The sequence below is a fragment of the Prionailurus viverrinus genome, chromosome E2, assembly GCF_022837055.1.
Source record: "Prionailurus viverrinus isolate Anna chromosome E2, UM_Priviv_1.0, whole genome shotgun sequence".
In the NCBI taxonomy this organism is placed as follows: domain Eukaryota; kingdom Metazoa; phylum Chordata; class Mammalia; order Carnivora; family Felidae; genus Prionailurus; species Prionailurus viverrinus.
This window is the reverse complement of record NC_062575.1, coordinates 20,274,181-20,300,087: the sequence shown is the minus strand read 5'-3', so window position 1 is coordinate 20,300,087 and position 25,907 is coordinate 20,274,181. Positions and strand designations below refer to the sequence as shown.

At 38.6% G+C, this 25,907-nt stretch overlaps 1 protein-coding gene across 1 annotated transcript; it reads right to left on the bottom strand.

Annotated features, from left to right (window-relative positions):
- Positions 1-208: 208 nt before the first annotated feature.
- Positions 209-25,708, bottom strand: NAE1 (NEDD8 activating enzyme E1 subunit 1). Its single transcript, XM_047834779.1, has 20 exons — positions 25,581-25,708; positions 21,942-22,045; positions 21,544-21,604; positions 20,375-20,405; positions 19,608-19,679; positions 19,176-19,255; positions 18,488-18,597; positions 15,767-15,876; positions 14,623-14,685; positions 14,163-14,226; positions 12,821-12,912; positions 11,114-11,173; positions 10,898-11,031; positions 9,080-9,155; positions 8,732-8,771; positions 7,135-7,221; positions 6,533-6,625; positions 3,293-3,407; positions 3,163-3,212; positions 209-448 (listed from the first exon to the last, which is right to left on the bottom strand). Exons 1-20 carry the CDS (start codon positions 25,631-25,633, stop codon positions 339-341), a joined length of 1,605 nt encoding a protein of 534 aa, XP_047690735.1. The 5' UTR covers positions 25,634-25,708; the 3' UTR covers positions 209-338.
- Positions 25,709-25,907: the final 199 nt, after the last annotated feature.

The window sequence follows — 25,907 nt, the reverse complement described above, 5'->3', positions numbered from 1 at the left end:
AAAATCTACACATGGGATAAATTCATTATTAAATTAAGACTGAAGAAAAAATACACTTAAAGCTGTTTCTAATGAAACACAAGAGATTTTTATAAGTAACTAATTAGCAAGCCAGAAATAATGAACTCAATTAGAAATGGGTAACTTTTATTCTCCCAGAAAATGACTGCTTCCTTTCCCCTCCCCCACAGAGAACAAGACAACATTATTACAAATGAGAACAATGTTTATTAAGGAAACAATTTAACACTTCTCCCTCAGCAGAATTTTACAGACTAGAGCACAACCTGAAGGCCATTACAGTTTAAATCACTGACACACGACATGGGGTGCTTATTCTACAACTGGAAAGTTGCTGAAGTTTGTGACATGCCACTATAGATGTAAGTATTATTAAAAATTACAAACTGTTTGGTGATTATTTTGATAACCTCCTGAGCAGCAGCTCCTGCAAGGAAAAAGGAGAAGAGCAAATCTTTGAAAAAGGTAAATTTCAAGTTATATAAAAATATTCAATTACGTAAAGAAAACCTTTCTGTTCCAAAAAGAAAGGTGTTTAAAAATAAGCCAAACAGGAGCGCCTGGGTGGCTCAGTCGGTTAAGCGACCGACTTCGGCTCAGGTCATGATCTCGCGGTCTGTGGGTTCGTGCCCTGCGTCGGGCTCTGTGCTGACAGCTCAGAGCCTGGAGCCTGTTTCAGATTCTGTGTCTCCCTCTTCCTCTGACCCTCCCCTGTTCATGCTCTCTCTCTCTCTGTCTCAAAAATAAATAAATGTTAAAAAAAAAAAATTAAAAAATAAGCCAAAACAAAGCTTACTAAGTCACATCAAAATCAAGGACTACAATTTTTTATAACTATGTTATTAAAGGAAATAAAAATCTGTCCTATACATTCACACGTTGGGATATTATGCCACAGATTAAAAGAATGAATTATTTTTAATTGTGGTGGCAAGATATACTACGTAAAAAAGTCAAAACAGTAGTATGGTTGATTGTACTTTTTAAAAAAATACATATAGACAGAAAAGATTCTCAAAGACCACCCAGACCACCCTTCTGTTGCATTTGAATTTTACCTTGTGCATATTTTACTTTTATAATAAAACAGGGGTAAAGGTATATTTGTTCTAAATACATCTATAATTTGGAAATGATCCACATTAAATACTGCCAGGTTGCCATATTATACTCAGTAATAGACTTATATAGTAGTCAGTTTTGAGCAATTACTCAAAGAAAACAATAGAAAAAACAAAAAACTACCAACAAAAAAATTCTTCATCTTTTATAATATTCACATTCATTGATTCAATAAAATATGAGACTCTATTACATACCAAATCCTCTTCTAGGCGCTAGGAATAAAGAACAAAAGACAAAAACCCTTGCCTTCATGGATCTTACTTTTAACTAGTAAGGGAAAGATAATTTGCAAATTAGTAAAATGTATACAAATGTATAGAAATGACCCTAAAGACTAAGGAGAAAAAGCAAGGAAGAGGGATACATATGAGTGGAAGAACAGGGACTCAGTTTTAAATTGAGGAGTCAGGAATGGCCTCATGCGACGAAAGTAACATTTAAACAAAGACCTGAAAGAAGTGAGGGAATATAATGGTGTTGTGCAGAATACAAAACACACATGTTAGGGACTGAATGTCCTCAAAATTCATGTTAAACCTGTAATACCCAATGTGATAATATTTGGAGGTGAAGAGGATACTGGAGGTCTTTGGGAAGTAAACAGGGTTAGATGAGGTCATGGGCTGGGGTCCTCACAAAGGGTTTAGTGCCCATATAAGAAGAGACCCCCAAGAGCTGTGTCCCATCTGTCCTCTCCCCTCCCTGCACAAAAAGGTTATGGCACACAGCAAGATGATAGCCGCCTACAAGCCCTGGACAGGCTTCCTAGAAACCAACCGTGCTGGCCCTGACCTTGGACTTCCAGCTTCCAAAGTTTTTTGTTTTTTGTTTTAAAGTTTATTTATTTCTTTTGAGAGAGAGACAGAGAGAGCAAGTGGAGGAAGGGCAGGGAGAGAGGAAGAGAAAGAACCCCCACCAGGCTCCTTGCTGTCAGCACAGAGCCTGATGCAGGGCTTGAACCCACAAACTGTAAGATCATGACTGGAGCCAAAACCAAGAGTCAGACACTTAACTGACTGAGCCACCCAGGCACTCTTCAACTTCCAAAGTTTTTATGAAAGAGTGGTAATTTTCATTTAAAAAGTATTTATTTATTTGAGAGAGAGAGAGAGAGAGGTAAAGTGGGGAAGGGGCAGGGAAAGAGAGAATCCCAAGCCGACTCCACTCTGTCAGCTCAGAGCCCGATGCAGGGCTCAAACCCACAAATCGTGAGATCATGACCTGAGCCAAAACCAAGAGCTGCTTAACCAACTGAACCACCCATGTGCCCCAGAGATGGTAATTTTCAGTTGGGCCTTGAATAACAGGAAGATTTTAGACATGCCAGAAATAAGGAGATTTAAGGCAAATGGCCCTGAAAGTTAAGGATTGAAGGAACAGGAAATCAAAGGCATGTCTGGGGGAAAAGGAAGTCACTTGAAAAAACCAAGGGCAGAAAGGCTGAGTGGAATCAGAACACAGTGTATTTTTAATGTTAAATAAGGGACTCTGGACTTGTTTTCTGAAGACCATTGTAGTATGTATGTGTTTACTGGCAGGGCAGAAGGTTAATTGAGAGACATGATCAGAGCTATGCTTTAGAAAAAAATTTTTTTTTTTTTTTTTAATTTTTTTTTTTCAACGTTTCTTTATTTTTGGGAAAGCGAGAGACAGAGCATGAACAGGGGAGGGGCAGAGAGAGAGGGAGACACAGAATCGGAAACAGGCTCCAGGCTCTGAGCCATCAGCCCAGAGCCCGACACGGGACTCGAACTCACGGACCGCGAGATCGTGACCTGGCTGAAGTCGGACGCTTAACCGACTATGCCACCCAGGCGTCCCTGCTTTAGAAAAATTAATGACTCTTCACTTTAAGATGGACAGCGGTGGGAGAGATGCAAAGCAGAAAGACCAGTGAAATAAACTAAACAGAACATCCTGCTTCACTGACTTCCCTAGTTAAAATAGCTATAAAAACAAAGTTCATAATTGTACTGTGTAACCACAGATGCCAGTCTTCTCATCTGTGGAACTCACCTCCTAAGAACGCAGCAATGGTGTGTGGCTCAGCAGCTCCGTATCGGCAACTACAGAAAAGGATGGAGACGTGAACTTAGATTAGCCTTAGGACAGGTATTATCTCTCATATGCCTTAAAAAATACTCACAATTCATGGACATAATCATCTTTCACCATTACAGATAATCCATATTCCTGAAGGAAGCCAGTGAGACAAGACTTCAGCTTTCCTATATCTTCTTCAACCTGGTAGTTAGATACCCCTACAAATACATAATGTAAATCAATTTTCATTAAAGTAAATATGCAATTCAAAACCAATGGCTCTTTTTAAAATCCAGTTTGAGGTGTTCTAATCAATATAGTAAGGTATGAAACTGAAGAACAAAAATAACAGAAAGCATGAGACCAATATTTACTATCACAAAGCTGTAACAATCAAAGAAACCATCTAAAACCTATTAAAAATTCAAGTTAGGCAAATCTGCTTTGTTTACTGCTCTATATCCAGTATCTAGAAGAGTATCCAGCACATAGTTGGTGTCCAAGAATTATTTGATGGAAGAATTGAATGAATAAGTAATGTCTTATTTACACACTTTATAAAAAATTAGGGTGTTTAAAAAATATTATGGTGTTTATTATCCATTTCCAGGAAATTAAATGACACTGAAGACATATAGCTATAATAATAAGTAACATTTATTGAATTAATAAATGCTGGACAGTGTTCTAAGTACCATTTATATTAATTGATTTAATCCTTACAACACGCCTATGAAATAGGTACTATCATTATCCCTGTTTATAGGTGAGAAAACTGAGGCACAGACAGATTAAGTTATTTGCCTGAGTTACTTAGCTCGTAAGTAGCAAAACTGGGATATGAGCCCAGGAAGTTCTTAATGATTAAACTGCAATGTTTCCAAACATTATTATTTCCAAGCTTTATTATTATTTCTTCTGGAAGGAAAAATATAATTGCTGTAATATTCAAGTGTTTTTAAAATATCAATATTTTGGGGGTGCCTGGATGACTTAGTCAGTTGAACGTTTTAACTTCGGCTCAGGTCATGATCTCATGGCTCATGGGTTCAAGCCCTGAGTTAGGCTCTGTGCTGGCAGCTAAGAGCCTGGAGCCTGCTTTGGATTCTGTCTCCATCTCTCTCTGCCCCTCCCCTGCTCACACTCTACTTCTCTCTCAAAAATAAACATTAAAAAAAATTTTAAATACCAGTATTTTTTGGCTCCTCTAGTTTAAAAACTATCAATACTCTTCCTCATGATAACACCAACCCTTTACTAAATACTTACAAGGTGCCACATAGTATTAAGTGATTTTCATACATTACCTATATAACCTTTACAAACTGGTAAATACTATTATCATTATTCCATAAATGAGAGAACTGAGATTTGGAGGGAATAGTGATTCACCCAAGGTCAAGAGACAGTAAGTGACAGAGCTTGGAAGCCTGTGCTTTATGTGGTAGCTAGTCTCCCAAGATGGCTCCCCAATGAACTCTCCTTGGTGCCCTCATGTAGTCCCATCCCACTGTTAATCTAAACTGGCCCTGTGAAGCCAACAGAACATGATGTAAGTGATGCCGTGTTCTAAGGCTTCTGAGGCTAACTCCTAAAATACCTTGTACTTTCCACCTGGATCTTTTGGAATGTTAACTTTGGGGAAGCAAGCCACCATGTAAACAGTCTACCCTAGGAATACTATGCTAAAAGGAAGCCCCAGTTAGCCATGGAGAGATACCTGACTAGCCCCCAAGCAGTTCCAACTATCCCAACTAAAGTGCCAGTCAATGAGTGAAAATGTCATCTTGGATGTCCAGCTCAGTGAAACCTTCAGAATGACTCCAGCCCCAGGCATCATGCAACTCCATGAGTTCCCCTCTCCCCAGTGAGAACTGCCTAACTGAGCCCAGCCAATCCACAAATCACAAGATAATAATTTACTGTTTTAACTATGTTTGGGGATGATTTGTTATGCAATAAACCAAAAATACAAGCTAATCAAACAATACACATAAAGTAATACATATTCGGTGTTTATTCCTTTTCTTTCTTTTGGTAAGCTTGCTCATTAAGACTGTAACTCAGACATTTGGGGCAACAGATTTTATGATATTCCTAGAATGTGCTGCTATGCAGTAAACTGGCACAATTAAAATTTTCATCTTTTTGTTTGTTTTTAATTTTTATTTATTTTCAGAGAAAGCCTGTGAGCAAGCGCAGAGAAGGGGCAGAGAGAGGGAGAGAGAGAATCTCAAGCAGGCCCCGTGCTGTTAACTCAGGGCCCAACATGGGGCTCGATCTCAAGAACCTTGAGATCATGACCTGAGCCAAAATCAAGAGTCTAATGTTCAACTGACTGAGCCACCCAGGTGCCCTTATCATCTTTTTTCTTTGAAGTTTATTTATTTATTTACAGAGAGAGTGTACGTGGCCTTATCATCTGAAGGTGCCCTTATCATCTTTTTTCTTTAAAGTTTATTTATTTATTTACAGAGAGAGTGTATGTGGAGGAGGGACCGCGGTGGGTGAGGGGGGGTGGAGGGAGTGGCAAAGAGAGGGAGAAAGAGAGAACCCCAAGCAGGCTCTGCACTGTCAGCACGGACCCTGATGTGGGGCTCAAACCCACAAACCATGAGATCATGACCTAAGCCAAAGTCAGTCGCTTTACTGACTGAGCTACCCAGGCGCCCCTAAAATTATCATCTTAATAAAAATATTCTGGGCAACTGACGATCTTTGTGTTTATACCAATTCTCCAATTATTACATTTACAGACAAAATTCAAGTCATTAGCATACTTTTTATGGCTTTCTCATTCCACTAAATTAAACTCATTCTGAGTCTTAGAAGTAAACTATGGAAACTGACAGAAAAAAATAGTTTTATTCTATATGCACTCAACCAACATTCCCCTGTAATAGTTTAGAACCAAACACCATCTGCAAATACTTAAAAAACAAATGGTGGGGCGCCTGGGTGGCGCAGTTGGTTAGGCGTCCGACTTCAGCCAGGTCACGATCTCGCGGTCCGGGAGTTCGAGCCCCGCGTCAGGCTCTGGGCTGATGGCTCAGAGCCTGGAGCCTGTTTCCGATTCTGTGTCTCCCTCTCTCTCTGCCCCTCCCCCGTTCATGCTCTGTCTCTCTCTGTCCCAAAAAAATAAATTAAAACATTAAAAAAAAAAAAAAAAAAAAAAAAAAAAAACAAATGGTATTTCCTCACTGAGATGAACTAGGTGTAAATTGTTTATGATGTAAAATTCAAGCACCACTACTGTAAACACCCAAGAAACTTCAAGAATTAATTCAATTTAAGTATTTATTCAAAACTTTATTGTAGATGATAATGCGACTGCTATTCTTACCTGGATATCTACCATGTTGTTTATGAAATCTATCAATAGCCCGTAACATTAAGTATAATACTATCTCATTATCGGGATTGTCCATGCTAGAAACTGAAAGGAAAAAAAAAATTTCAGTATAGTGTGGATAATTCATTACATAAAAACAATGCAGAACTGCATTTACTATATGCTCAAGTTTCAGGATACAAGGCAAGTCTATTACAAAATTTAAATATTTTGTGACAATAAAATAGAAAATGATAAATAACAGTAAAATAAAGGCAGATATGTTAAAATGAAACCCAATGGTCTTATGGACGATCAATTATAGTCACATAATCTCTATGAATGTAGTAACGTTCTGACTTTATGTCATCTTCGTATCACATGACTTATTCAGTAACCTAAACATGATTTTATGTACATATTAAGTTTCATAATTTGCAATTATAACTACTTAGAAGTAGGACTACTTCTTGGTTTATAGAATAAAATTTAGAGTATAATATTTATATTATCCTGTATATTATCACCATGTACTCACTATTATATACAAAATATTTATATCTCTAAAATTAATTAAAATTAATAACCTAGCATCAAAAGGTTATTACACTTACTTATTTCATCCTTGTTAATTGTATCCAAGCCATATTCTTCAGCTAAGGATCGACATCTTACCACTCGAAGAAATGCAGAATTGGTGCCTGAACACAGGGAAGACATTATGGAAGTAAACAGGTGAGACATTTGAATATTCCAAATCACAAGTCACTTTAAGAACAGGAAATTTTGTGCATACTCTTTACAGACATGGAAATGTGAAGAAATGTCTCTTCAGTTCTAATGGTTAGCAGAGAAGGCATTTAGAACACAAGTCATCTGAAATTCACATCCTTGGCACTACAACCAGCTCAGCACTGAGTAAGAAGGTGATGGCACCTCTCTGAGCTTGTTTTCATTTGTAAAACAGGGATAATATTACCTATGAAAGTTGTTCTGTGGATCAAATGTGCAAGTGTATGAAGTGCATACATAGCACAATGCCTGATAGGACTCAGTGAACAGTAGTGTTTACCATATTATGGATAAGTAGTCATAAAGGAGAGCATTATATATGTTGTGTTCTTGGCATATGTAAGACTTTCTAAAACAACAACAACTTTGTATTAGGGAAATTTTCAAACATACCCCTAAGTAGAGAAAACAGAATAAACTCTCAAATACCCAACACCCAGCTTCTAATCTGGGATCATATAATCTAGTAGAACAAACACAAATGCAAAAACAAGATGCAAGATTGGTGGTAGCAGAAAACATTAAAACTTGGCCTAAACAAGCACTATGGTAGAGCCATTAAAGGGAGAACATGGATAAATGTATTTTAAGGATGGAGACATACAGAATATAGATTTTTGCAGAAGCTTAGGGCAATAGCTACAGGGAAAAATCCTCAGCATGTAGAACAAATTTTATTATTCTTAAACAAATTCTTAAATAAAAGAAAATGCTTCGGGTCTCCTGAGGAGTTATCAAGAAGACCCCAGGAGCCGACCCACTCTGAAACTAGATGCCAAAATTCTTAATTCCATCACAGTCATTTAACACAGATCAAAGTAAGTATTTAAACCAATACTATCAATGTACATGTGACTCAAGACTTCACATCCAAAGTCTTCAGATAAAACTTTTCCAAATTATTTAATAGTAGTAAGCTGAAAATAATTCTGTATCAATGACAATTTTCAATTAATTGACCTTCATGTCTTTTTAGCACTGCCACACATAGATATACTCTATCTCTGACCCAGTTTTGTTTTGTTTTGTTTTTTTTAAGTTTATTTATTTTGAGAGAGACAGAGTGTGCACAAGTTGGGGAGGGGCAGAGAGAGAAGAGGAGAGAGAATCCCAAGCAGGCTCCGTGCTGTCAGCACAGAACCCAACGCAGGGCTAGATCTCATGAACCACAGTATCATGACCTGAGCCAAGATCAAGAGCTGGATGCTTAACCAACTGAGCCCCCCAGACACACCTGACCCAGTCTTAAAATACCTTCTCTATTATGAGAGAAAAAAAAAAAGCAGCTTACTCAGTAATTATTATCTATACCACTGAGACCATGGAAAATTTTAAATCTTAAACATTTAAAATTTCTGCAAACATTCTGTGGCACATTTTTATCAAGCAAAATGAGGAAATTAATTCAAGGGCACTTACAGAGTAATTTTAATTCTTTCTCTGAAATGGACTCTGGTGCCTGTAAAGGGATAAATGCAGGTTTCACTCCAGTGTAAAAAAGAAGATGAAGAGAGGTGCAGCACAAACCCAATCACTGTGAGATGGGGAGGCTTTCCCCAAGCTCTGGAAGAGAACTATAAAAACACCTTGTTTGCTTAGTGAAGGTCTTTCTCATTAGGCAGGTAAGTGAGTGATCCCTCTAAAGAAGCCCAGAACCAGTACCACACGCTCTATGTCTAAACTTTTTTAGCTCCCAACTTACACGATCAAGCCAAATGGAGCTGTACCATCCATCACAGGCACAGTGCGCTCAGTTCAGCAGCTTACCTGGCCGATAGACTGCAACAATTTGGCAACATGATTACCCACAGCAGCAGCATCTTTCTTTGCTTTTTCACGGTAACTGGAAAAGAACAATAAAAGGCTATTTTTAACAAATTTTTAAATTAGCAAAATTAAAATTTTTTAAATGTTTATTTATTTTTGAGAGAGAGACAGAGCACGAGCGGAGGAAGGGCAGAGAGAGAGGGAGACACAAAATGTGAAGCAGGCTCCAGGCTCTGAGCTGTCAGCACAGAGCCTGATGTGGGGCTGAAACTCACAAACTGTGAGATCATGACCTGAGCTTGTCAGAAGCTTAACCGACTGAGCCACCCAGATGCCCCTATAATTAGCAAAATTTAAATATCACCATGAAGTAAACAAAATCTCTTTCCTTTTCATGAAAAAATACTGGTCTGGTAACATACAGAATGTGAAAATGCCATGGAAACCCTACCAGCAAGAGCTGTTAGTGGCTGGAAATCTTCCCAGTGTTGGTGATGGACTCTTGCAATCTACTAATGACTGGGCTCCCTCTGTAATTAATAGCAACTTAAAAACTACCCTCCTAGAGGGATCCATGATCCATGCTTCTGAGAGGACCTGACAAAATACATTACTGAAGAACATGATTTATCTCCTTAAAGTCCAAGGAAAGTTAAATACTTCAAAATTGTCCATCTACAAATTCATCTAAAAACTTTAAGTCTATTTACATTTTCACCCTCTTGTAGATGATCGGATTGTACTATCTCCAGTGTGAAGTAATAGTTCTGTCTATCTTCAGTTGACTTTTCCCAAGTTTTAAGTAGTTGAACTTTTAGGCTAAGACAACAAAGATGTAGCAGACGTGAAGAGTGTAAGATGTCTAGAGAACAAAGATCTTCTGTGTGACATCATTTGGTTCTTGAGGAGCCCAAGTCAGCAGCCCTGGATTCATGAGCAACGTGCTAAACTACATAAGGGTAATATACAGTGAGACCCATACTTATGACAGTCTATCTGGGTTCAGGCTAGTGATACCTAGAGACCTGGTGTCTATCTAGTCACAAACTCTTTAAATTATGAAACATTATGATTAAAAATTAATCAAACTAAAGACTTTAAAGTTTTAAGTTACAGATAAAAGATCCTATAGCACCATGGTTAAAAGTATGGAGCTGAGTTGCATGGGTTCAAATCCTGGTTCTGCCATTTACCAGCTATCTGGCTCTGAATAAATTACCTCTTCTATGCTTCAGTTTCCACATCTATAAAACTGGGACAATAATAGTATCTCTCTCATGGGGTTGTTGTAAATATTACATTAGTTAATACACAGAACAGTTCATTGCAGAGTGAAGTGCTCAAATATTAGGTTTTTGTCACAAAATATAAAGAAAAAGTCTGCCCCCCAGAGAGTATATATGGGAACCATCTGTACTTTCTGCTCAGTTTTGCTATAAACCTAAAACTATTCTTTTTTTTTTTCCTTTTTTAAAAAATGTTTATTTTGGGGAGACAGAGATACAGAGTGGGGGAGGGGCAGAGAGACAGGGAGACACAGAATCCGAAGCAGGCTCCAGGCTCCAAACCATCAGCAAAGAGCCCGATGTGAGGCTCAAACTGAAGCCGGATGCTCAACCGACTGAGCCACCTAGGTGCCCCAACCTAAAACTATTCTAAAAATAGAATCTATTTTTAAAAATATGCCCCCTAAGTTTTTAAGCTTATTTTTAGACAAATTACAGCAGACTTCCATTTGATTTCTGATAGAGTGGTAAAATATATTCATCTGTACTATAAACAGATTTTCTGTTACATAGTTTGAAAACAGTGACTTACACATTTTGCAGCTTTATATATTTGCTTGAATCTGCGATCATATCAGGAATTGTGCCTCGAACAGGTAAATTTCCTTGACCCTCTTTGGCCACAAATTCTTTTAAGGCGCGAGCTAAAATCCAAAATGATGGAGTCTAAAAGAAAAAAAATTAGCATTAAGCAGTATCTGAATTTGACTCAAAGGTTTAGACAGCACTATTTACTTTATGTTGTTACCTGTTTGGTGATATTTATGCAGCGATCATCATTAAATATATCTTCAATACTGCTTGGGATCTAACAAAGGAACATGATACATTTACTAAGAACATGCCCATCTGTATTTTCACTATTTCCCCAAACAAGTTCTTAGAATTTCCACATAGTAATCAAATACAAACTTCTGATGTGCTTATTAGACTTTTATTAAGAATCAGTACCAGACGGGAGATTTGATGAGGAAAAAGAATGGAAGAAAGTCTCCTTCTGCCCACTGGTGTCAGCATTAAAGACTGACCATTCTCTTCCATCATGATTAGAGTAAAAAAGGAGCCAAAATAAACCTGTTTATATAGTTACATTTGAAGATATAACAAAGATTTCAGACATCACTACCAAGCTAGGTTTGTAGTGATGTCCTTCATGTGTTTCCATCTTGTCAAAGATTTGAAACCCTTACACTCTAAGTTAGTTATTATTAGAAGAGACAACAACTCTGACAAAAACTACATAGTAAATTAAGTACTCGTAATGCTGGCAAGATCAGCATACATTAATGAAAACTACCGAAATTGTAGGCTTGGACTCTTACAGCTGTGTGGAAAAAAGAAATCTCTTACCAAAACCCTCCTAACTGGTCTGCTTCTGTTCTCCTTACAAGAGCCGGAATGATTTTTTAGAAACATAAATCAGGTCACTCCACTCCCCACTTAAAACACTTTGATGCCCCCCACCCGATCCTAGAACTCCTCATCCTTTTGTTCTACTCGAATTTTGTTAATAGCACCTGGTGCATTATCTGTTTGCTTAGTTCACTGTCCCCCAACTATAAGAACCTTGTTCTTTTTTTTTAACTGGAGTAAATTTTACATTCAGTGAAATGAATTTTAAATGTACAGTTTGATGCATGTCTTTTTAATCATCACCTCAATTAAGACACAGAAAATTTTCATCACCCTAGAAAATTGATTGACAAAGCACATATTTTTAATTACTCAGCAACACGATCTCATTGTCTCCGACAGCTAAGTGCTTTCCTAATATGAAAGGCAGCATTTTTTGCCGTTTTAAATTATAAGAAAATTCTATCTTAAAGTAACAGCTGTGTTATTCCAAATTTTCCAAAAACCTCACTGGCAAGACTTTAACAACAAAACAAAGGGCATATAAACTGAGTTATCTTACAAATAATGTTTTACAGTGTCATTAAGAACATCTTCCATTATATCCAAACAACTACTATCAAAAGCAAATGCAGGATAAGATTTAACTTTTGAGCAACCTATTTCGTACCAGCAAAATAACACCCTCGTTATAAAATTCCTACACCCAAACTGTTACTATTCACAAATCATGTACTTCAAATAATTTATATGAATCATTGTATCACTACTCTATGATGAAGCACTGATACCCATTTTAACAAGGATGATATAAAATCTTATTAAAGAAGATTCAATCGATATGATAGATATTAATTTCTAATTATGAAACAGTTGTCTATGAAACAACTATTTCATATGAGGACTTCAGAAAACACCCTTCTTGTATGAATGCCTCAACAAAACTTTTTTTTTTTTTTTAAGTAGGCTTCACGCCCAGTGCGGAACCCAACGTGGAGCCCAAACTCACGACCCTGAGATCAAGACCTGAACTGAGATCAAGAGTCTGACGATCAACCAAATGAGCCACCCAGGCGCCCCTCCTCAGCAACACATTTAATACCTGAGTTGTATTTAGTGCTGTGTTCACATTTTTAATAGCTTCTTCAAAATTCTCTTCATCTTCCGGAGTCCCATTTTCATTCTTTAGAATTCCTAGAAAAATAGAAATTGGCTAGCAAAATAGCCCTTTTCTTCTCACCCCTTTTCTCTACCTAACATTATGGAAATAATTTCATCAGATCTTTCTTTTGAGAGAGAAGGAGTGCGCTAGGGGAAGGGGCAGAGGGAGAGGCAATCTTTTTTGTTGTTGTTGTTTTTTAATGTTTTTAATTTGCATCCAAGTTAGTTAGCATATAGTGCAATAATGATTTCAGCAGTAGATTCCTTAATGCCCCTTACCCATTTAGCTCATCCCCCCTCCCACAACCCCTCCAGTAACCCTCTGTTTGTTCTCCATATTTAAGAGTTTCTTATGTTTTGTCCCCCTCCCTGTTTTTATATTATTTTTGCTTCCCTTCCCCTATGTTCATCTGTTTTGTATCTTAAAGTCCTCATATGAGTGAAGTCATATGATATTTGTCTTTCTCTAATTTCACTTGGCATAATACTCTCTAGTTCCATCCAGGTAGTTGCAAATGGCAAGATTTCATCCTTTTCGATTGCTCAGTAATACTCCATTGTATTATATACCCCACCTTTATTCATTCATCTGTCGATGGACATTTGGGCTCTTTCCATACTTTGGCTATTGTGGATAGTGCTGCTACAAATGTTGCAGTGCATGTGCCCCTTCGAAACAGCACACTTGTATCCCTTGGATAAATACTAGTAGTGCAATTGCTGGGTCGTAGGGTAGTTCTATTTTTAAACAGGGAGAGGCAATCTTAAGCAGGCTCCACGCCCAGCACAGAGCCCAGCTGGGGGCTCTATCCCAGACCCGGGGATCGTGACCTGAACCAAAATCAAGAGTCGGATGCTCAGCCGACTGAGCTACCCAGGCACTCCAAACCTTATCAGATCTTAAAAGAAGGATTGGATATTGAAACTTAAGAACAAACAGGCTTATTGTTACTCAAATTATTTTTAGTAATATTAGTAGCTAACCTTTTTTTTTTACTCTGTATCAGACATGGTTAAACGTACTTCAGATTTTACTGTATGAATGAATCCTCACAACAACTCTATGAGCAGTCCCCAATTCCTCCTCTACTGATGAGGAAACTATCATTAGTCATTTTAAAAACTATACAAGGAGTGGCTCCAAACCTCCTCTGAGGAAAAATAAAATAAAAACTCATGATGCCATCAGTCTGACAAAGCTGCTGACAGAAATCCAATAAACAACTTCAAGCAATTTGTTTTTCAAACTTTATACAACATTCAGTTATATCCCATCATATTACCTTGTCTAATCAAATCTCTGAAGTCTTCTTTTTCCTTATACGTTTTAGGTATTCGTCCATTTGTCTAAATTGGTTAAAAATTTTAAATTCTAGTTATAAAAAACCAAAACACGGAAATTGAGAGTCCAAACTTCTCCCCATTCTCCCATCCACATGAGATTTCATCAGCAAATACATACCTCAGTGAAATCAGAGGCTGACTTGAAAGAAAACAAAAACTGCGAGCCATTTTTCTACATTCCCCACTGCCAGTTTCAGAATGACATTTATTGATATTTGATTTCACTAGTAAAAGTATCAGTATCAAAAGAGGAACTGCCAGATTTAAACAGAAAAGCACCCACCTGCCCAATTACCACATAAGGAAAAAAGTTAATCTCCTACTCTCCTTCACTGAAATCCTTTATAATAAATTGAAAATACAGTCACATATGGAATTTGTTTTTAAAAAAAGACATACTTCACTATACCACTGTGCTAAATATTTAGCTACGATCACAATCCATGGAGTATGGCTGTGGTCCTAAAAATGAAAGAAATATCGAAGAAAATGTCAGTATTAGTTAACATTAATTTACAGTTATTCTTCATTAAACCATCTCATTTTCAACAAATTCAATAATATATATGATCATCTTCCAGTATATGTAGTATAATGAATGAAGGAAAATGAACTGGGTTAATGAAATTGCTTTATAAGCTTTTTTATAAGCAGTGTCCAATTTAATCCTGAACTGGCAGGCTTGTACAATGATTAAGTTTTTCTAAGTTTATTTATTTTTGAGAAAGACAGAGTGTGAGTAGGGGAGAGGCAAAGAGAAAGGGAGACACAGAATCCGAAGCAGGCTCCGGGTTCCAGGCTGACAGCACAGACCCTGACACGGGGCTCAAACTCACAAACCGTGAGATCATGACCTGAAGCGAAGTCAGATGCTTAACCGATTGAACCACCCAGGCGCCCCAGGTTTGTACTATGTGGGTCCCCATTTTCCCATCAAGAAAACAGTCTCAGCGACTGCCACCCAAAAAGAAAACTCAAATCTCTTGATTTCAGAAACCAATCCTAGACTGAGAAAACTGTCTCTTGTGATGAAACAAATAACCAAATACCCACATTTTAATTAATACATGGGTAGGAAAAAACACATACTCCTTTAATTATATAGTCTGTTATAAATATCATTATTTCCATAATGAAATATGGAGTTGCCTTGGTAACTCTTCAAACATTAAGTTTCAAAAGCAATCAATTTCAACAAACACCCACCCCAAATTCATACTGTTTTAAAAAGTACATCTAATTGTTTAGAAACGGGCCATGAAGAGGTCTGCTGGGATATGTTAATGTCTAATTTCTTGACCTGGGTGTTGATTACACAGATGTAGTCAGCTAATGAACTTCTCTTCAATAAAAAAGCTTTTTAAATTTTGGTCAAAAACAAATTTATTTCAAAACAATTAAGTACAATGTTGTTACTACATAATCTGGATGACATGAATATGGATGTTTATAGTATTTTCTCACTTTGGTGTAATTCAAAAACCTTAGGTTAAAAAAAAACTTTTAATCTATCTATAAATTGAAGGTTATATATACTACCAACCTTTTTTTCCATATGATCCAAATCATATGACTGAAAATGTTCTCTCAGTTCAGGAAATGGTTTATCCAGTCGTAGATCCTCTAATGCATTATCTGGATGAGATTCTATTACTGTGAAACAAATAATCCCAAAAGATAAACTTCTTTAGTGATACTTCTGGAATACACTACATTATACAAACTTAAGAAATCTAGTTTCTAAATGGGCATAGGGCCTACAGGTTTTTTTCTGTTCATTTTTTTTTTAACCAAGAAACTGATTTTATTTATTATTTATTTATTTATTTATTTATTTATTTTTATTTTATTTTATTTTTAATCTTTATTTATTTTTGAGAGAGAGAGAGACAGAGTGCGAGCAGAGGAGGAACAGAGAGAGGGAGACACAGAATCCAAAGCAGGCTGCACAGAGCCCGATGCGGGGCTCGAACCCACAAACTGTGAGATCATGACCTGAGCTGAAGTCAGATGCCCAACTGACTGAGACACCCAGGCGCCCCATGATTTTATTTATTTTTTTAAGTAAGTTCCACACCCAACGTGGGGCTCATATTCACAACCCCGAGATCAAGAGTTGCATGCTCCACCAACTGAGCCAGCCAGGTGCCCCTTTTCTGTTCATTATTGAGATAAATTTACATACAGATATATATTCATATTTTACTAAATGCACAAATCATAAGTTGACTATAGTTTTAATAAAAGTAAAATAGAACCGAATTATCTTGTCATTATAATTTTTAAAAAAAAATTTTTTTTTTCAACGTTTATTTATTTTTGGGACAGAGAGAGACAGAGCATGAACGGGGAGGGGCAGAGAGAGAGGGAGACACAGAATCGGAAACAGGCTCCAGGCTCCGAGCCATCAGCCAAGAGCCTGACGCGGGGCTCGAACTCACGGACTGTGAAATCGTGACCTGGCTGCAGTCGGACGCTTAACCGACTGCGCCACCCAGGCGCCCCTCTTGTCATTATAATTGAAAAAGATCAAAATTGATAAAATGTGTGTTCAGATAGCATTTAACAATCCACCCTTCCCTTCCCGTGGCCTTCAATAAACATCATCACCATCTTCTTAGACCTCTTCTCTAGAAAGCTGATGGTTATCATTGACTTTTTTTTTTAAGACTTTAGTTTTAAGTAATCTCCACACCCAAAGTGGGGCTCAAACTTACAACCCCAAGATCAAGAGTCGCATGCTCTTCTGACTGAGCCAGCCTCTATCCTTGACTTCTTTCTTCCTTGGCCCAACATCAGTCACGCCACATGTCCTGGTATCACTTCATACACAGTTGCCCACATGAGGGGAGTACAGGAACATGTAATTTCAGTGAGTGGTCAGGGCTAGGCCTAGTTCTGTTACTTGCTGGCTGTGTGACCTTGGGCAAATAACTTAATCTCTCTGTGCCTCAGCATCCTCATCTGCAAAAAGCAGATGTGTAATAGTATCTACCTTATAAGAATTTTAGAAAGATTATATGAAATAATCCACATTAAGGCAGGCACACAGCTAGCAATATTAACCCTCATTACTATCTACCTCCTCTTCCCTATCCTTATAATATCTGCCTTAAGGCAGGGGCTCAGGGGGCCCCAGGGTGGCTCAGTTGGATAAGCTTCTGACTTCAGCTCAGATCATGATCTCACACTCCGTGGGTTGGAGCCCCGCATCGGGCTCTGTGCTGACAGCTCAGAGCCTGGAACCTGCTTCCGACTCTGTGTCTCCCTCTCTCTCTGCCCCTCCCCCACTCACGCTCTGTCTCTGTTTCTCAAAAATGAACAAATGTTAAAAAAAAAAAAGCCCCACAGGGGCTTAGTCTCTGTCTCTCTCAACCAGCTACACCACCAGAAATTTCCTAACAGCAACACTTGCCTCTAATTTTCACCTCTTCAAATACATTCATTTTCTACCCCACTTTAGGGTGACACATTTGAAATAAATTTTTCACCCTGTCACTCTCCCACTTACAACTCTTAAAGAGCCTACCACCACCTTCCAGAAGTTTATCCCACAAGCCACTCCCAAACTACCAAGCAGATACTACTCCCCAGTGATACTACCAACATCAATGGCTATCAACTGCTGTAGCAGAGTACCTGTCTCAGAGCAATGCAGAATACTGAATGAAAACTGTCCAATAATTTAAGATCAAACAGTTGTAAGTAAAGGGCTAATATCATTCTTGAGCTCATGCCAACCTGCCTATGAATGACCTCAATCTCCTAAAACACTGTTTCCTTGGAACAATAAGGTAATGCTTTGCTTATTATGTAGAACTGTCCCTGAACTGGGGGAGCCTATTGTCAATATGAGAATGGAAGGAAAGATTGGAGAAAAAGTGGTATGACATCTATCTATGTGTCACTGTGGCCCACACACCATGGCTCTCACCTATAGCAGCCCTATGTGCCCTATGCGAGTTAGGAGGCAAAAAAAAAAAAAAAAAAAAAAAAGCAAAAGCTAGGGACTTGCATAGCTGCTGGGCCTCCTAATAAGATGAAAAAGCTGTATCTGTTGTATTTCCTGCTTTGCATCCTTCTATAGTGCTAAGGAAATATTAGATTAACGTCTGTTGATTTTGATTGCCACTCTGAACCTGTAACCATAGTCGTGCTGTTACAAATTTACTTTGTAATTTAAAACGGACTTCCTAAATTGTCAAGTTTCTAAAACTGTAGCTAAAGCAACCAATGGCAAGCACCATATGTGCAACAGTTTTACCTGGATGTTCTTTTATAATGATCCTCATATAACCAACTAGTCCATATGTCCTACAGATCAAAAGAGGGATTTGGGAATTCCAGAGGACATCTGCTAAACGTAGTAATGTACTGTAAAAGGAAAGCACAATAAGTAAGACCATAAGCAAATGGATGTATGCCAAACATGAAAGCACATTAAAATAAAGGAATTTTCTTACTAATTAATGCAAAGATAGATCTATTACATTTACATATGCAGTCATGGATACACTGAAAAACAAGCAATTCCAGAAGGTTGCAGTCTCACAGAAAGTGTATCTTTTGGACTAGAGGGATATGAAAGCCTCTTTTTTGTATTAGGGACAATGTTCTTGAAAGACACTTCCTGACATTTCCATAACAAAGAGGAAAATATGTATTTAAAACTCTAGTATACATCAAGCACACTATAATTCTAACTAGGTTTTTTTCACTAAAAAAATAACCAAGGTTTAATTTAACTGCTCTAAATATGTATTAAGAAAAGTTTCACATCTCAGTACTTTTCTCTTTCCTATCTTTTCGATGTTGGAGATTTATAAGTACTTCCAATTAAAGGTTGCTTTGGAGTTTAAGAATTTTAAAAACTATAGACTCTGCAGAGAAAACAAAAACTATTCAAATCTAATAAGAGACTAAAATAAAAACAAATTATCATAAAAATTTACCTTTCAGGAAGCTGAGTTGCAACCACAATGGTAAACCTACAGAAAAATGAAGGATCATTGTCTAGAAGGTTTTCTGGACTCTAAATAGGACACAGGAAAAGAATTCAACAATTTCACAATCACATTAAACATGTCAGAAACAGTTAAGGTATTTAAGAACAAATGAGGCAACATGCTAGACTCCAAGTTTAAGTAATTCAACTCTCAATTAAACATAAATATACAAAAGGTTCAAAATTCTAAATTCTGTGGTGCCTGGCTGGCTCAGTCAGAAGAGCATGTGACTCTTGATCTCAGGGTCAGAAGTTCGAGGCCCACGCTGGTTGTAGAGATTATTAAAATAAATAAACTCAAAATTCTAAGTTCTTAGGGCTTTGAATTATTAAAAAGTTACATTTCTACACAGAGATAATAATGTGTATACATATATACCTCTTCCACAAAACTCCCAGAGACGTCGTTATTTAATTCTTGTAAGAATTCCATGGCAGCTTGAGCTCGGTTCTTTTTAAAAACAAAGCATTTGACTTGAATTAGAAAAAATTTGGTTAAAATGTAACCCCTCAATTTACAGATCAAGCAAACATACTATAAAACTACCCAAATTTCATGCATAGATATGACAGTTCTGCTTTTCATAGTATTTAAACTGAGGCCAAACCAGAGTATTATTTAAATGACTAAATTATTTGCACCCTACTTTTCTGATTAGGCAAATGACCAGAAAACCTTGGGTAGCAGGCAGAGATATTCTGGACCAAGTCTAGGTTCACTCTAAGCTCCTACATTTACAATCCTATATAAGAGAAAACAATCAAAGAAACAGTCATTTCCATTGAGAATATTGTACTAAGTTGACTATTATACCTTTTAAGATTTTTAATATGGAATACACAAAAATAAAAGATATGCTAACTTTTACTTAAAAATTTTGTTAAATAGACTATTCCATCCTCTAAACATTAACATCACTCAAGGTTTAGCTTTAATACAAGTTACATCATAAAAACAGTACTTTTAAGTTCTTAAACTACCAAGCATATAAAGAGTTGCAAGATATTAAAAAAAAGAGCTAATTTAACTTTTTTCTCAGAGAAATAATAAGCTCTTTCAAAGTCAAAGCTTTTCAAGCAATCAAAACATAGTGGCATCATGAGATGCTTAACACAACTATAGTCTGTAATAAATTGATGTTTTACCTTGCCGATGCTGCTCCTTTGAAGGAAAAAACTAAAATAGAATTAAAAAAAATTAAGGGCTTCTTTGACTCTAAAGGAAAGGTTATATTTCATTCATACTATGAAACAAACTATATTTTGATTACAGGTTATAACAACCTTGCTGGAGAAAGATAACGAGATGAAACTTCTAATCAAAGACCAGGCTAACATATCAATGTTTCCAAAGTGTGTACCACAGCATACGAATTTCATAAGATGCTATGAGAGAAAAAAAGTTCCCTGGTTTTACAAAGTTTAGGAAACACAATATGTTCTATTTCCCTCTTGGAAATTCATAATATATATAATACACATGACATTAAAGTCTTATAGAAATGCTTAACTTCATTTGGCCCATTTCCCAAACTTATTGGACCATGAAATACTTTTACCCATTTAGCACCTATTAACATCCCCCAGAGCCAGTGTTCCACAGACCACACGGGAAATGCTATATTGAACTGCTTGTTTTTGTAGGTAACTCTAATTGACTTATTCAAGCTTCTTCCCACACATACCCTTTTCATGTGTCAAGGTCCAGATCTGAGGCTGGGTACCATTTTGTAGCACAAAATTAGTGGCTCCATAAAAAAAGAAATCTTATTCTTATCACACACTGCTCTAACCAACCAAGTAAGCAAAGATAATGGGACTTTTTCTTTAGAGATACAAATAAAAGGACGCTGTTGTGGATATACTATAGCCCAATATCAAAGTTCAATATGAACTAAATTCTGACTTTCCTTGAGTGTACTCATTGTTGTCACATCCTAACAAATATAATGAGAGATTCCAGCCTCCAAGTCCCTGAAAAGAGCTTGAAATTCAAATCTGGGAATGCTTTGGAAGCTAAATTACGATCATCTTTTAAAAAATGATACACAGGCCATCTTTAAAATAGCACTTTTATAGAGACAGTGGAGTGTACAGAGAGATATACCTGGACTAAGCTCAGAAGAAATACAAATAAAAGGTAGTTTTTATTATTCTTATAATCCAAAAAATACAATTAATTTAATTATAAAAAAATTATATATATATACACACATATATGTGTGTATATATACACACATATATGTGTGTATATATATATATAAATAATAAACACCTTCCCTAACAGGCATGTGTTTGAAAAGAATAGAACATACTTATTTCCAGCATCTTCTCCGCTGACCTGATTTCCATCAATAATTGTAAATGAACCAATACCTGGAAGACAAAACAGAGTCAGTCAAGAAAACATATTTCTAGGGGCGCCTGGGTGGCGTAGTCGGTTAAGCGTCCGACTTCAGCCAGGTCACGATCTCGCGGTCTGGGAGTTCAAGCCCCGCGTCGGGCTCTGGGCTGATGGCTCAGAGCCTGGAGCCTGTTTCCGATTCTGTGTCTCCCTCTCTCTCTGCCCCTCCCCCGTTCATGCTCTGTCTCTCTCTGTCCCAAAAATAAATAAACGTTGAAAAAAAAAATTAAAAAAAAAAAAAAAAAAAAGAAAACATATTTCTAGTTCAAAACCATAAGGGGTAAATTTACAACCACAAAACTACCTTACCTGGTAGTACCAAGTTTTTTAGAATTTCAGTTCCTGTGGCTGTTGCATTTATTAGGCAAACGTGAGCAGATTCTAAAGCCTCTTGCCCATGATCACCCCACAACCTATAAAACAAGACACAAATTCAACATTTTTCAAACTTTCAAACAAATGCAACTTTCTTAATTGGATGCTGACCTGTGATCTTCAAAGTGTTCTTGCATAGAATGGCTGCTGTGATGACCACAGCAAACATGTGAGACAGGAACAGCAGCAGGTGTTATGGGGATTATATAGCTAAGTAACCTGAGACTCAGACAGGTTGATGCCTGGCATGCATGATTACAAGGAGGTCAAATCAGTACTAAAAACCTTGCCTTCCAGCTCCTTGTCCACTACCCTTTTCAAGTCAGATAACTTACAGAACAGAGTCTTTAGATATATTCACTAACATTATAGAAGTACCTTAAAACCTATTCTGTTCTCTATTTCATTTCTCCTTAAATTATATAGACTAGTATATTTAAGACCTTGACATAGAATTTACCACTGTGACATCTGCAAGAGAAAAGGTTTACCAAGAAAACTGAATTATTGTCATCTGAAAGGCCTCACATTGACTTCTACAGGAGTGCTTTAAAATATAATACCAGGGACACCTGGGTGGCTTAGTCGGTTGCGTGTCCGACTCTTGATTTCAGCTCAGGTCATGGGATCGAGCCTCGCATGGGGCTCCATGCTGGGTGTGGAGCCTGCTTGAGATCCTCAAGCCCCACCCCCACTCTCTCTCCTGCCCTTTTCCCCTGCTCGCTCTCTCTAAAAAAATAAAATAAAAAAATATAATACCCAATGCTCACTTTAGTAGCATGATTAATAAATGCATAAAATGCATACATTAACAAACATAAAGATATAATAAGAATTAGATATATTTTATAACCTGATTCACAATGGCATATCATTAACGGGGCAAGGTACATGATCACACACGCACCATGGCATCTGGGCCAACCTGGTTACCTTCACCCAGAAAGCCCATTATCTTTTCTTGTCAGTATGGAAAGTATAGGGGGAGCCCAAACCATTAGAAAAATGCTACAGTGTGGAGGACTGATAGGCTTTAATGGGCTTTCCCTGTCACCTAATCTAAAGCAGATTCCCTGTTATTGTGTAGCCAGTATGTCCTCCAGAGCATATCACAACTGTTTTTTATTTGCTGAACATCCATCTTTCTATTCCACTCTAAGCTCCATGAGGGCCCAGATGACTCCCTATATGCACTGCTGGAGACCCAATGCCTGGCACACTGCCTTGCCCAGGGTAAGTGATCACTGAACAGCTGTCAAATGAAAGGAGGAATAGCACAGAAGAACCAGACAGACTGGAAACATCTGGTTTGTTTTTTTTTTTCCTATGAAAGTAGGGCACACAGAAGACACCTGACATATTTGGTTGATGTCTACTTGGGCAGTCAGACAGTGAGCCTAAGAGAATGCTCATGCATCTCTAGGTAACATGTTTCAAGAAAGAGGCCACACAAGAAATCAATCCTCTTTGCTCCCTTGCTGGCTTAGCTATGGAACACAAGGCCTTGTTGATTGTTGCCCAGCTGCACTTTGCTTCTAGCTGCCTCACTCTGACATTTTAAAACCAATAGCCAAGTCTCATCATGAAAAGTAAAATTTGGTCCTTAACTGGACTGGACTCAGCAAAAACTCTCTTTTGTTAAAGTTTCTTAGTAACCTAAAATACCTTCTCAGCTCTATCTTGTGTGGTTATAACTGAACATTCAAAACACAAGCAATGTTAGGGTGCATGGGTGGCTCAGTCAGTTAAGCATCCGACTTCAGCTCAGGTCATGATCTCACGGTTCATGGGTTCGAGCCCCATGTTGGGCTCTGTGCTGAGAGCTCAGAGCCTGGAGCCTGCTTTGGATTCTGTGTCTCCCTGTCTTTCTGCCCCTCTCCTGCTCACATTCGCACTCTGCCTCTTTCTCAAAAATAAACATTAAAAAATTAAAAAAAAAAACAACAACAAAACACAAGCAATGCTAAAAATTTATAAGAGAACACAAGCTGGTTATAAGGGCTCTGCCACCTTGCTACCTTTCCCAGAAGCTTGGGAACAGAGTGATGTGAATGAGTACAGGCTCTGAAAAAGCCAGAAGGGCCTGTTTGTTTGTTTGAATTTTTTATTTTTTTTTTAATGTTTATTTATTTTTGAGAGAGAAATAGAAAGAGAGAGCCAGGTAGGGGCAGATAGAGAGGGAGACAGAATCTGAAGCAGGTTCCAGGCTCTGTCTGAGCTGTCAGCACAGAGCCTGATGCAGGGCTCAAACCCACAAGCCGTGAGGTCATGACCTGAGCTGAAGTTGAATGCTTAACCGACTGAGCCACCCAGGTGCCCCTAAATTTTTTTTAATGTTTATTTATTTTTGAGAGAGAGACAGAATCTGAAGTAGGCTCCAGGCTCTGAGCTGTTAACACAGAGCTGGACGCGGGGCTCAAACTCACATACCCAAGATCATGATCTGAGCCAAAGTCAAACACTTAACCAATTGAGCCACCCAGGAGCTCCAGAGGGGCCTATGTTTAATTTACATCCTAGCTCAAATATATGGAAGACTTCAGACAAGTTATCTAACTTCTCCAAGACTGTTTCTCCATCTATAAAGCCAAGAGAATGTCTGCCTTCAAAGCTGCTCTCAGAATTAAGTGACTAAAGCCTCTTAATACAGCAGTAGACTGGAGGTACAAATGGGAGTTCAAGGGGACATAGGAACATACTGTAACTTCTCCCAGCCTGGGGGCTCCACAAGAGGATGGGGACCAAGCATTGGTGTTACTTCCACTGCCTTAACATACAGAAAATGCTCAATAAATAAGGAATGGGGAATGTAAGGAGAAAAAGCAAGGCAGAAGAATTAGCCAAGGACCTGCCGGATGGCTTAGACCTGCAGTGTCTATTAAGGTAGCCTGTAGCCACGTTTGGCTACTGAGCACTAAAAATGAGGCTAGTCGGAACTAAGATGTGCTTACAGGTATAAAATGCCAGGTTTCGAAGACAATATGGAAAAAAAAAAAAAGTAAAGTATCCCTAACAAATTTGTATATTGATTAAGTGTTAAAATGGTGTATTTTAGGCATAGTGGGTTTAAATAAACTGTATTTTCCACCTGTTTGTTTTTTTTAATGTGGCTGCTAGCAAATGTGTAATCACATATGCAGCTCACACAATACTGGCATTATATTCCTACTGGACAGCGCTGGCTGTCCCTAACACTCGGCGCCGCTCTCAGCAGACAGGACGGGGTACTCGCGATTCCCCAATTCTGCTAAATGAGGAGTGAGAGCGCAGCGAGGCGGGGCCGGCTGCCGCCCTGGTGACCGGGCCGACGCTGGGACCGCGCACCTAGAACTGCACACCTCGTGGCGGACGGGCGCGCCCCCTGGAGAAGGGGAGTCCCGACCCTCAAAGGGTATCTCAGGGGCCCCCAGTCTGGGAAGCCCCCAGAGCCGGCTCCCCAACGCCAGGACTGCCCGCCCTGGCCTAGAGGGAGGCCTGTAAGAGGCCCGCCCGCGCCGCCCGCTAGCTTAGGCCCGGCCGCGACGTAGAAGAGCCCGCCGGCCGGCCCGCCCGATTCGGTGAGCCCTGGCTCACCTCAGCTGCCGGTCGTACTTCTGCTCCTTGAGCAGCTTCCCCGGTTGCGCCATGGCCGCACCCGCCGCGCGAACAGCCGAGCCCCTACCGAACACCGCCACCACTTCCACGAGTGCGCAGGCGCATTGAGCGCCCCTTCGTCGCCGCTGCCTCCCGCGCGCCGCCCGCAGGGGGCGCCACTACCTTACTGCGCACGCGTCGCCAGTACACCTGGGGCGTATGCGGGCCCAGCCGGAACCCAGAGTAGTGTCTTTTCCCCGAGGCTCCAGCCCTGCTAGGCTGCCAGTCCGTGACTTTGTACGTGCGGTAACTGTGGGGGATTCTGGC